The sequence below is a fragment of the Sinocyclocheilus grahami genome, unplaced genomic scaffold (genome assembly GCF_001515645.1).
Source record: "Sinocyclocheilus grahami isolate Dianchi unplaced genomic scaffold, SAMN03320097.WGS_v1.1 scaffold1052.1, whole genome shotgun sequence".
Classification (NCBI taxonomy): domain Eukaryota; kingdom Metazoa; phylum Chordata; class Actinopteri; order Cypriniformes; family Cyprinidae; genus Sinocyclocheilus; species Sinocyclocheilus grahami.
The window spans coordinates 272,753-285,501 of NW_015506231.1; the positions used below are offsets into that span (position 1 = coordinate 272,753).

The following is a 12,749-nucleotide window of genomic DNA, read 5'->3' on the forward strand; positions in this document are numbered from 1 at the left end:
TGAAGGATGAAAGGGTTTATTACCATCTGTCAATTACAGGATGTAACCCCGTATGTGCTGCTCAAACAGAGTCCACATTGGTAGATATATGACAAATGTGACTCACCTGGACAAAAATGCTTGAGGCCGGGCCAAGACTCAAGTTACAGCTATGCAATAGCACAGTATCACGTTTCAAATATGTGACAGTTTCAGATGGGTGTTGGACGATGGTTGGGCAATGAATATGCATTTCTATATGTGATGTACTGCATGACCATAATAATCAAAATAATGAAACCTTTATAATCAAAAATGAGCAGAGACACAGGCATTACTGAAGAACTTCACACCAAAGGAATGGAACCGTTATCTAATGGAGTCATATGCCAACTGACCGCACACATTCCACTAGATCTAGATTAAAAGACCACACACATGCACATTAGTAATGCCTGTACTAGAATCACAAAAAGTGATGTATTCCTTCCCTTCCTAAGTGAAAAGAGGGAGGGAACGGTCACATTCCATAAACGGCTACAACGAGATTAAAACTCAAAGGCTTAATTTTGGACATGTCACTCCTCGCCACACTGACTAAACCCACTTTGCACTTTACAGTATTCAGTGTCTGTACAAACTTAGTAAAAATAAAAAAATTAAAAACCTTCCAGCTTGAGACAAGACAAAGTTATTCATTTACAGAAATGCACAGTAAAAACCTAAAGAGAAATTGAAACATACAATGGGGAGTTGCTTCTGTTTGTTAATTTTAATCAATTGTCTTAAAGCCATGCAAGATACATCTGTCCTTTGGTTATAGTTGAATTGTAGACAATCTAAAAACAGTGTATACTGCACTACACATGGTCAACTGGATAAAAAAAAGTCAATAATCAGATAATTCTGATCACACATTGAAATAAAATATATAATTCTAATGGCACTTTCCACAAATATGTTTCTCTACTCCCTAAAAGCACAAATCCAATGTTCTTATGAAGAAAAATATTTCTTTTCAATTTATATGAAATAGTCTACCCAAAAAGAGTCCCAACTTCGGTAGGACTGTCTGTTACCCAACTTTGTTGCTTTAGTTTTTCTTTTAAAAATGCTTATGTTTAATGTTTATTACTAAAATAACAAAATCAAATCTCATACAACATTTAGCTTGGCTTCTTGAAATACAAACAACATTTTCTAAACGTCATGTACTTCCTTTCACTGAAAATACTTCATTTTTAAGAGTTTAATGCCTTACTTTGTTCCCTATTTGCAGAGGCGGACAGTAACTAAGTACATTTACTTGAGTATTGTACTTAAGTACACTTTTTGAGTATCTGTACTTTAGTTGAGTATTATGTTTTCTGGAAACTTATGACTTTAACTTCACTACATTTGAAAGACAAATATTGTACTTTTCAATTACATACAAGTAAAAGTTTTCTACATTACTATCAAGATCCTCAAAGTAGAAAGTCATTAGCAGCTTTGAAATTCAGTGGGTGATTTCTTTTCTTGTCTTTTTTTCAGACAGTTTATCAGTTATCACTCTTGTAGGGCTACATGAAGTGATTTCCCAGCATTTTTTGAACACTGACCAGTTCCAAATGTGATATTTATTTACAACAATTCAATAAGTTAATAAGTATTAACAATATAAGTTAATATTGTGGTTTATATTAGACAATATTGTCTGATTTTGCTAAATTGTGTAAGTGAAAATATTACCAATAAAGCCACAGAAGAACTGAATCGCCTAATAAAACACAAAAGGTGTTGGACTGAAGCAGCACTGCACAGACCATTCTGTGTATGACATCAAAGTACTGCGAGAGCAATTAGACAGCATTTTTTATTTTTTTATTAAATTTAACATTAAGTTGTGACGTCAAATAAGTCTTGCTGTTTTGCTTTTTTGTTAAAGCAGTGTTGCTGTTGTAAAGTTATACAGCTACAGTTGTGTTGCTGGGTTTTAAAGCAGGTTTGAGTTTTTATTTTCTTCCTTATCAGTTTGTATTTACAGCAATTTCACTGTTCACTCTGTTCAAATGTGGATGAATGGCTACACATAGATGTGTCCAGAGCTGTGTGAGATCACTACCATCCTACTTTTGTGGGGGTGGGTAGGGGTGTTAAATAATAATTTTTGTTTTGTTTTGTTTTTTTCCCCATAGGTTTTTAACATTCTAAAAGCTCTTTATTCCAAAGATACTACAAGCTAGTCAGTGTATTCAGTAGGTGTAATGTATTGTAAGTTGCTTCAGAAGTATTGCAAGTATTATGTATAATAATAAAACAGTGCATTGACATAAAAAAGGAAATTTACTTTTTTTACTTAAGTACTTTTAAAAGCAAGTACTTCTGTACTTTTACTTAAGTAAAAATCTGTCTTTACAACTTTTACTTGTAATGGAGTAATATTTGACCAGCAGTATCTGTACTTTCACTTAAGTAATGGAGTTGTGTACTTTGTCCGCCTCTGCCTATTTGTGGGAAATGTCTAATATCTTTGTTTCAAATGTATAGTAAAAGTGTGGTTATGATGATCAAGGCATAACTTAAATTTAATAAATAGCTAAAATAAATGTCAACAGGATATTTCCTGGGTGACGAAGCTGGCTGAATAATGACCAAGTCGTTCTCATCGAAAGTACAGCCACAGTAAGGATTTCAGGCTTCTCCCATGAAGGTTATCATCTCATCTCTCTGGCTGGTTTCAGTCTCGGAAGGGAAGGCCACAGAATGCTTGAATGGTTAAAACGAGGGGAAGACTTTAGCCCAGGTAGTTTCACTTGAACTCAGTCAGAGAATATGCCTTTTATCCCGGCGTTCCCTGGCACTCAGTTTGTATCCGAAGAATGTGGCGGTGGAGGGGCTGTGGCAGCATCCGTGTATGAAAGGAGGTGCAGGGAGGTGCCTGTCGGTCACGCTGGTGGGATTGAGGGGGGGAGTGAAGCCTGGATGGGTCAGTGGAGGAGGGGGGAGTGTTAGCATGAAGGACAGGAATACTGTAGAGTCTGATGTGCAGAAGTCAAAAAAGGGTAGGCAACAAAGAGAGCAGATCACAGGACAAGAGTAAAAGTAAATATAAAGAATAGAGTAAAAAAAAAAAAAGGTAGCATTAGTTAACTGCATGCAAATGTTTCCTGAACCACTATTCAGCATCTTTCTTCTTTCCTCATTGCATTCAACAATGAACACACGATTCACATAATTTAAAAATTAATTTCAACTACTGAGCAAATAACACAATGCAAGAAAAATTGTTTCACTTAAATGTTTTATGTTTCTTCTGTAATTATGTGGTGATAATTATTATTGTACTATTTATTTTCACATAGCATTAACATTGTATTAAATATTTAGGTCAGGTAAATTGTTGTTAGCTCAGTATTATGCATGTACCATGTAATTTTTATGCATGACTTATAAAAGATTAGCTTGTATAAGATGTCAACATTTTTTTTTAGTTTTCATGAGCACTGTAAATTATACACAAAAAGTAATGTGATTTTCATATTCAGCATGTCAAAATTCATAACATTAAAAATAAGTGAAACAACTTTAATACAAATTTGTTTCACAGTGTAATTAGTAGGGCTGTGCGATATTGGAAAAAAAACACGATATGCGATACCTTGTTAAAAAATGCGATATTCGATATGCGATACGATATTGCTTAAAGTGTAAAAAAACGAATTAAATTATATTTTAAAATATTTAAAAATGAAAATTATATAACCAATTTGTTTCACATTCTTTCTTGGAAAAGAAAGAATCACTACAACTTCAGAAAGTGACCAGCAGTGTTTTAGCAGTACATAAAAAGTAATCATAAAATAAATAAAAAACAAAATCAGAAAATGTAATTTTAACATCAATGTGAACATACAAACAAAAAAATGAATGACACTAATTTTATATCTCTGTGACTTTGCTTTCCATACACTATAAGTACTTATTCATATACCACAGCAAAAACTAGTCTGAGAAAGTTCAAACATGATTAAAGGCAAGTGAACAGTCAGTAAAAAAAAAAGAAAGAAAAAGGGGGGAAAAAAGAACAAATACACAATTTACAAGCATAGATAAAATAAACAGTAGTAATTCGATATGCGATACGATATTGCTTAAAGTGTAAAAAAACGAATTAAATTATATTTTAAAATATTTAAAAATGAAAATTATATAACCAATTTGTTTCACATTCTTTCTTGGAAAAGAAAGAATCACTACAACTTCAGAAAGTGACCAGCAGTGTTTTAGCAGTACATAAAAAGTAATCATAAAATAAATAAAAAACAAAATCAGAAAATGTAATTTTAACATCAATGTGAACATACAAACAAAAAAATGAATGACACTAATTTTATATCTCTGTGACTTTGCTTTCCATACACTATAAGTACTTATTCATATACCACAGCAAAAACTAGTCTGAGAAAGTTCAAACATGATTAAAGGCAAGTGAACAGTCAGTAAAAAAAAAAGAAAGAAAAAGGGGGGAAAAAAGAACAAATACACAATTTACAAGCATTTATAAATAAACAGTAGTATTCAGGTACAGAAATGTAATAATTAAGTATAAAATAACACTGCATTGTGTTCACTGTATGAATTAAATTTAGATTCATCTTTGTTATAGCTGTTTTGTTGCTTTGTTAACATTAGAGACATATTCAGCAGCACGTATTTATAGGCTGCTGTCCCTTTAAATCCGACTGCACGGATCCAGTATAATGACACATCCAATTTCTTTCGCAGCTGTTTACATTCATTTAAAACATAACCGACTGCGTTTACGAGAATGATCGTCGAGACTGGTACTATTGACATAATTCTGTGTATGTGTCTGTTCAAACATAAGGAGGAGATGCGAAAGACGAATCAACTCGGTGTTCGCGTGCCGTCTGAAACGCGCGTGTGTGTGTGTGCAGAACTGAAGATATGCTGTGTGAAATGCGCCATGTGCGCGCCCTTCAGGTGTGAGTCAGACAGCAAGACGAGATGGCAAAGAGTTGTTTTCTGCAACTTATTGCACTTAACTCTTTGTAACGCCAAGCTATTCTCTGCTATATACATCGAACTAAAACTTTGATCTTTTGCAACGTTTTGATTTAAGTAGCCTATTATTAAAATGATTCAGATATCGCACACTGTTGCGATATGCATATTGCGATATTTACATTTGCGATATTTCGATATATCGTGCAGCCCTAGTAATTCCAAGCATTTATAAATAAACAGTAGTATTCAGGTACAGAAATGTAATAATTAAGTATAAAATAACACTGCATTGTGTTCACTGTATGAATTAAATTTAGATTCATCTTTGTTATAGCTGTTTTGTTGCTTTGTTAACATTAGAGACATATTCAGCAGCACGTATTTATAGGCTGCTGTCCCTTTAAATCCGACTGCACGGATCCAGTATAATGACACATCCAATTTCTTTCGCAGCTGTTTACATTCATTTAAAACATAACCGACTGCGTTTACGAGAATGATCGTCGAGACTGGTACTATTGACATAATTCTGTGTATGTGTCTGTTCAAACATAAGGAGGAGATGCGAAAGACGAATCAACTCGGTGTTCGCGTGCCGTCTGAAACGCGCGTGTGTGTGTGTGCAGAACTGAAGATATGCTGTGTGAAATGCGCCATGTGCGCGCCCTTCAGGTGTGAGTCAGACAGCAAGACGAGATGGCAAAGAGTTGTTTTCTGCAACTTATTGCACTTAACTCTTTGTAACGCCAAGCTATTCTCTGCTATATACATCGAACTAAAACTTTGATCTTTTGCAACGTTTTGATTTAAGTAGCCTATTATTAAAATGATTCAGATATCGCACACTGTTGCGATATGCATATTGCGATATTTACATTTGCGATATTTCGATATATCGTGCAGCCCTAGTAATTCGTTTGAAATGGTTGTACAGGCATTGTACAAAGTATTTTTTATAGCTTACTCTTTGGAGTGTTACAAGCTGATTGTGCATAGATAAGATCCGTCGTAAAGCAAAATTAATATATTTTTTTTATTAATATTGTTACTTTTAATTATATATTTTAATTATACTAATTAATTATTATTAATACTAATTAAAAGTAATAAATAAATTTTTTTTTTTTACTATTATTATAAAAAATTGCAAGGTCATGGGGAAGCAGATGGTAAGACAGATGTAAGGTGACAAGAAAAGAGGGCTGAATGATTTCAAAGAATAAAATATACTTGAGTAAACAAAACTAGGTTAGGCAGAAGGGGTTGTGTTTGGTTAGTGAGGAGAAGTTGTAATAAGTTAGAAATTGTCATCAGAAAGTGATGTCCAACTGTCTGTTGATTCCATCTTGAACTTGCCAAGCAAAGGTACTAGTACTGAGACAACCTGTATTAGTTTCAGTTTTGATGAAGTAGAGGACAGGACAGTCACAAAGCCAACGACAGAATGCTGACTGCTCCAGCTTGCCGTTACACCCCACTATTCTATTTACCCAGCTGAGATCACAGGCCTACCCCACTGATTGGATTGGTTTGGACTAGAATCAAGAACTGAAGCAGACACTGATTTGCCCAGCCAGAGGAAAAATAACTGATTCAAAGCCAATCACGTAGACTCCCTCAGAGATATACTGATTGGCTGAAGCGAGTCTATGAAGGGTTGAAAACAGGAGTGTACATACCTTGCCTTATGAAAAGGCCACTGGGGTTTCAGAACATCCGACTACAAAGTTCAGACAAAAAATAGCTATAACATTAAAGAACAAGGATCAAATTTTCATAAGACAGGACAACATATCCAACTCGATAATCCCACTGATTTCATTTCTTTTCAATATTTAAAGTTTAAGGCAAAGCTCTGCACAGCGCAATAATCCCAAACACAGCCTTGGGAGACAAAGCAAGGCAGGGAAAAAAGAGAGTACGAGAGAAAGACAGGCCATTCATGTCAAGAGAGAGTTTGTTGTCAGCCCAGCAGGTGTTTTCTCCTGTGCTGAAGCAGCCATCTGCTCAATGTCAAAGCTAAATAGTATGAAGCACCTTCAGTACCAGTCACCAGCCAGCACCACAACCACACCAGCTCACCAACACACCAGCAGCACCGCCAAACAGCACAAATATATAATTTATACGAGTGTTGCACTCTGCCAAAGTGATGTTAACTGGCTGTGCATGGGCCTGAAGTAACAGCAGGGAATCAGGTTAACCTGCTTAAAGGTCTTACTGCATTAAAATTGTGAGTAGCTCACCTCCTCTTGTCCGATTGGCTGCTTCCGGGGCTCCTAGGGAGGGTTTCGATTTCCATGGGTCCCGGTGCAGAGGGTGGGCTGCTGACCACAGGCATACCAGACCAGGGAGGCCGTGTTTGGGTGGGCTGAGGAAAGAAGCATGCGGGATGCATTTAGGTACTGCAAAAACTAAAGCAAAAAAAGCAAAACAGCCTTTCCAAGCCAAGTGAGCAAATGCATGATCAAAAAGATGAAGTTCAAATCAAACTATTTAGAAATAGGCAGTATATACTAACAAATAAACGTCACTGACTCATTCATAGTGATAAACAAATGGGTGATCAACTGTATGTGTCAAGTTTATTTTTAACAAGTCAAATTCATAATTAACATTTACTGTATTTATATTATTAAAATTGTGATTTTAATTGTGTGCAATTGTTTCAAAAGTTTGGGGTTGCTAAGATATTTTAATGTTTTTTTAAAGTCTTTTATGCTTACAGAGGCTGCATTTAATTTGATCAAAAACAATAAAAAAGTAATATTAGTGAAATATAAAATAAGTGTTGTCTATTTTAATATATTTAAAAAAATTAATTATTTCTGTGATGGCACAGCTGAAGTTTCAGCATTACTCCCGTTTTCAGATCACACGATCCTTCAAAAATCATTCTAATATGCTGATTTGGTGATAATGCTGATCAGTATTGAAACTTTTGTAACATCATATTTTGTAACACTGTAACATCATACATTTTTGCATTACTTTGAGAACTTTGGAGAAAAACAATGTCAGAATGCAACAAAAAAGGTAATATAAAGCAATAAAGGTGGCTTTATTTTCTTCAATTTACTCATATGCAATAATTTTCCTCAAGTTTGGAGTGAAATATGACTGGACATTTCTTATTAAATCAAATAATTTAACAATAAACACTGGCTTAAAAACTAATAATTGTAGAACAGAAAGAAGGTACTACCTTTGTTTCTAAGCTTGGGCTCACTCCGTTATTGTGGTTACTGTGGAAAGAGAAGCGAAAATGCAAGTGATATAATAACTAATGTCAGGGTTAATGAGCTACTGTTGACTGACTTCAGTAGGCAGTACAAAGATGGTCCTTTTATAGAGGTGACCAGAAAACCTGGTCAGGTCAAAACAACACTGGATAACAGTAAGCCAAAACTTTCCTGATGTTGTTTTCAGCAAATGACCAGATCTTTAAAAATACAATTAGTCAAACAATCATACTTGTGAAGCACTATTGTATTAGTCACAGCATGAGTCTTGATTCCCCATAAATCAGCACTACAAAAGTGCCTACACATGATGTTGTTCATGTTTGCACCTTTAACACCAGCTGAATCCCAGTCTAAGTAGGGGTGCTTATAAGACTAAAGTGGAACACTCAGTCTGACAGCATGTGCTTAAGCTGACAGACTAGTAATGCATTTTGCCCCTGGAATAAGAACGAAATAAAACAGTAGTAGTAGTAATACTTAATGTCTTTGAAATCATGTTTAAAAAAATCACATTGAAATCATGTTTAAAAAAATAACTCAAAACAAAAATCATTGTTTTAGGATGCTTGTACATGTAAGAGTAAATCAATAATTCAGAAACGCACCTCTCAGTACAATACTGATTGCCTTATTGCCCATTTTGGTATAAAATAAAAATCAAAAGACTCTGGGCATTAAATCATTCAGCATTTATAAACTGTCACTATACACACTACACCATATAGTAATACTACAATAGTAACTAATATACACTAGTATAGTAACACAATAGAGTCCATAGAATCTCTGAACAGTGTGTTTGTGTGCTTTTAAATGACACATACTTTATGACTGATGTTGAAACTGGAAGTCACCTCATCACTATACGAGAGCCATAAGAATTCCATTGCACAATAAAGGAATGTAAAATACTTACTCTGAGGATTTTTTAGGACCTGCGGGGAAACAAAAAACATGAGCATGCTATTATGCAAGATCACATAAAGCTGAAGTCACAACAGAATTATGTGCATGGAACTGAAACAGTGTTGGGGCTTTAAGATCATATCACAGACACAAAGCAGTAAAGCAAGTCAACTATTTGATAAAGTGATTTTGAAAAGTGATGACTGGTTCACTGTAACAAATCAGACTATTACTTGTTGGGAGTAAATAAATTAAATTTATTAAAAAAAACAATACTGGTCTTAAATATGAGAATGCCATGCTTCTGAAAATGTTGGCAGTATCACCACATTTAGACAGTTTTAATTCCCAACAAAGCACAAGACATTTTCTCACCTCTGTTCTGCATGGTCCTTCTAGAGTAACGGCGACTTGGTCTTCTTTCAAATGAGGCAGAACGTCTAGCTTTGTTGGCCTTAGTTGTCTGATATTCTGTCTTCCCACTTCCCACAAATAAAAGAAATTAATGTCAGTTACACACATATCTTGAAAACTTTCTTGATAAATCCCTGCTGACTCGATAAGACTGCAGACATTTACTTTTACAGGCTTAGATTAATGAAAGTCTAATGTTGTCTGAAAGAGAAAAGCCACTGTACTTTGGATGATAAGCAGACCAACCAGAATTAGCAAACAATTTAACAAAACAAAAAAAACTATAAAACAACAACAAAATTTAGACAGACACATGTGAAATCAAAGATAAGTGAATTCATTGACGTAAAAAACAGGTTCATTCTGGAGCAAGGATAAGTACTAAAATAAGTGCAGGCAAACAAAAAGCCTGGCCAATAGGGAGCTGAACTGGACAGCATCAAAGCCCCGGGCTGGCAGCTGGAGATAAGATACAATTCCATAGTAAGGACAACCAACACACACACAACACACACATGCATGGAACATGCCACGATTTACAAATTAGCAGATATTGTGAGGAGGACCTCCTGAAAAACAGGAAGTCTTATCTCAATCCAGAGAAAAAGAAAATAACATTCAACTGACCACTGGACATGATTAGAAAGGGTTTATACTAAAATCAAAAGAGAACATGTGCCTCTATTGAAGCCACTGCAGACGCAAAAGTAGAGATGTAACATTTTTAAGAGCTTCATATAAACTATATCCGGGAAATGTATATTACACAATTATTAAATCTGACATGGCAAGCCTTTACAATGCTTGTTGTGAGTCGGCACGAGGGCATTGCCATTCAGTTGATGGTTTTAGTGTGTGCTAAGCTGGCTGAGTGGGTTTTAGTGTGCGCTAACTTTCTGAGTCATTGTCAGAAGTCTGTAGGATTTTTTTCTCCGTTTTATTATCTGCCAGACACTCATGATGGACAAATGACTAATGAACTCTAGAAAAAAAATGACCTGTATCTGAAACGTGAGCCCATGCGGACGAACCCAGAGCGGGCTGAACTCTTCTGGACCGGGCCACGTAGGCGGAAGAAGGAATGGTGCTCAACGGCACACTTCCACAGATGCTTGCAAGCCTTCGGATGGTCCATGCGGAAGACGAACGTGTGCTCCTGCTCTTTCCCCTACGGCAGAGGTCAAAATGTAAGAGCAATTCACTACTAACTTGTCCTCTGGTGTTACAAAAGAAATGAAGAAGGCATAAACAAATGTAAAATCAAGAATATGCTGACAAATGTTGTTGAGAACATATTGGCTTAACCACCAAGAAAGGCTTAATCACTAGACTAGACACCTTCGTTACATTATTAACAGAAGCTAATTTGAACTTTCTAGACAAAGTTACCTTTCAGGGTACACAAATTTTTCCAAACTGCCAAAACTATTTTAGCTATTTTACATACATACAGACTAGGGGTGCTCCGATCAGGATTTTTGAGGCCGATCACAGAAAGCAGTATCTGCCGATACAGATACTGATCTTTTTATAATTTATACCTATTTATAGTGATACTCCAATCAGGATTTTTAGACATTTATTCAGGGCCTGAACTTCATTTTTGAAAATGGGGGGAATTAGGTGACTTGTGAGAAGGGAAGCAGCTTTCACACAGAAGTCCGTTACTGATCCGTGGCTGTTTACCACAAACACAACATTTATCCATTATTTTGATTTCAAATCCAAACATTGTCACTGAAAATGCTTTTTCAGCATTGCAATTCTTTTTTTACACAGTAGAGTAATACAATCTTTCACAGACATGTTTAAACACAATAAATATAAGCAACACATTATTCAATGCTTTTTATTTTTACATTTACTTAGATTCATATATTAAGTTGCTCAAGCAAGTGGCAAAACATTTAAACTTACTTTTCTTACGTTATCACAAACTTACCATTGACAGAAATAGTCAGCTGAGCTCTACTGCCTTTTCTTGTGCATTTAAATCTTTATTACAAGCAATCCTGCGGTTCATAAAGAACTTTGTTTTCCTACCTCCACGAGTGTCATCGATTATTGCCTTCTTTATCTAAAAGTGCTTTTTCCCTTTAATCCTAGCCAAAAAGCCATATGTGCTGACTGTGAAACACAGTATACTTTAATTATATGCATTTATGGTGCAATTGCTACATTTTCGTTTTCATATGTAGTGCAAACAATGTCCTCCACAAGTGCCATCTATAATTGCCTTGTTTATCTAAAAGTGCTCTTTCCCTTTAAACCTAGCCAAAAAGACATGTGTGTCGACTGTGAAACAGTAGACTTTAATAATATGCATTTATGGTGTAATTACTACATTTTCGTGTCAATCCATGTTCATATTTTCTGCAAACAATGCACTGTTACTTGAATTCTTCTGCAATAGACTGCAGAAACGATCTCTGCACTGCTGCAGATGCACCGCTACTGGAACGCACTGCCGGGTGCAGTGTGAGCGCTTTAATTCGTTAACATGAGCACGGAAAAAATACGCACCACGTTTGCACTGCAAAAGTTATGCGTGTACGCTGCGAGTGTGCATGAGCGTATGGTCTCCAGGAGAGCGTGCGAGCGCTGAATGGTTAAATACTGGTAAGAATTTAAAAGTAATGCAATTTATAAACTTTAGTGACGATGTGACACTGCCTCGATTGTGCAAGTGACAATTCCTGTGTAAACAGTGCAGCGTGCACTGCAGGACGCTTATAGACAGACGCAATGTGTGGTGATTTGAAACCATTTGTGTATTTTGAGAGAGAAAGAGAGAGAGCGCGCGCGGTGATTCACTCACTTTGTTTAAGAAATTACATCTCACACAAGGTTTTCAAATTACTTTATAAGTTATTTAATTAAGAAATATGAAGGTGAGTACCTGACCTTCAGCATTATAATTATTTCACCCGCGCCGGACTGAGACGGTGCCACTGCATGTCATGCCAAACCTCTCACGGCAGTGTCATCAGCTTGAGATCGGTTTTTTGAGATCAACCTTTTTAGAGACCGCCGATCAATCATCCCAAAGTGATTATCGGCCGATAGTGATCGGTAGCCAATCAATCGGAGCACCACTAATACAGACTTCTTGTGCATGATTACAGGGCTGCACAATGTGGCAAAAATTGCTATTATTACAGAAAAAAAAAATTGTGCAAGAAAATACATAAAAAT

The 12,749-nt window shown here is 35.7% G+C and overlaps 1 protein-coding gene across 7 annotated transcripts in view; it reads right to left on the bottom strand.

Annotated features, from left to right (window-relative positions):
• The window catches only part of LOC107566159 (band 4.1-like protein 5), a 62,689-nt gene that overhangs the window by 12,986 nt on the left and 36,954 nt on the right, over positions 1 to 12,749 (bottom strand). For all 7 annotated transcript variants that reach the window (XM_016251534.1, XM_016251533.1, XM_016251530.1 and 4 more), the window contains exons 12-16: positions 10,553 to 10,722; positions 9,516 to 9,622; positions 9,151 to 9,169; positions 8,195 to 8,234; positions 7,236 to 7,360 (exon numbers count right to left, since the gene is read on the bottom strand). In XM_016251534.1, the coding sequence (XP_016107020.1) occupies positions 7,236 to 7,360; positions 8,195 to 8,234; positions 9,151 to 9,169; positions 9,516 to 9,622; positions 10,553 to 10,722 (461 nt within the window). The remainder of the gene's footprint in view (positions 1 to 7,235; positions 7,361 to 8,194; positions 8,235 to 9,150; positions 9,170 to 9,515; positions 9,623 to 10,552; positions 10,723 to 12,749) is intronic.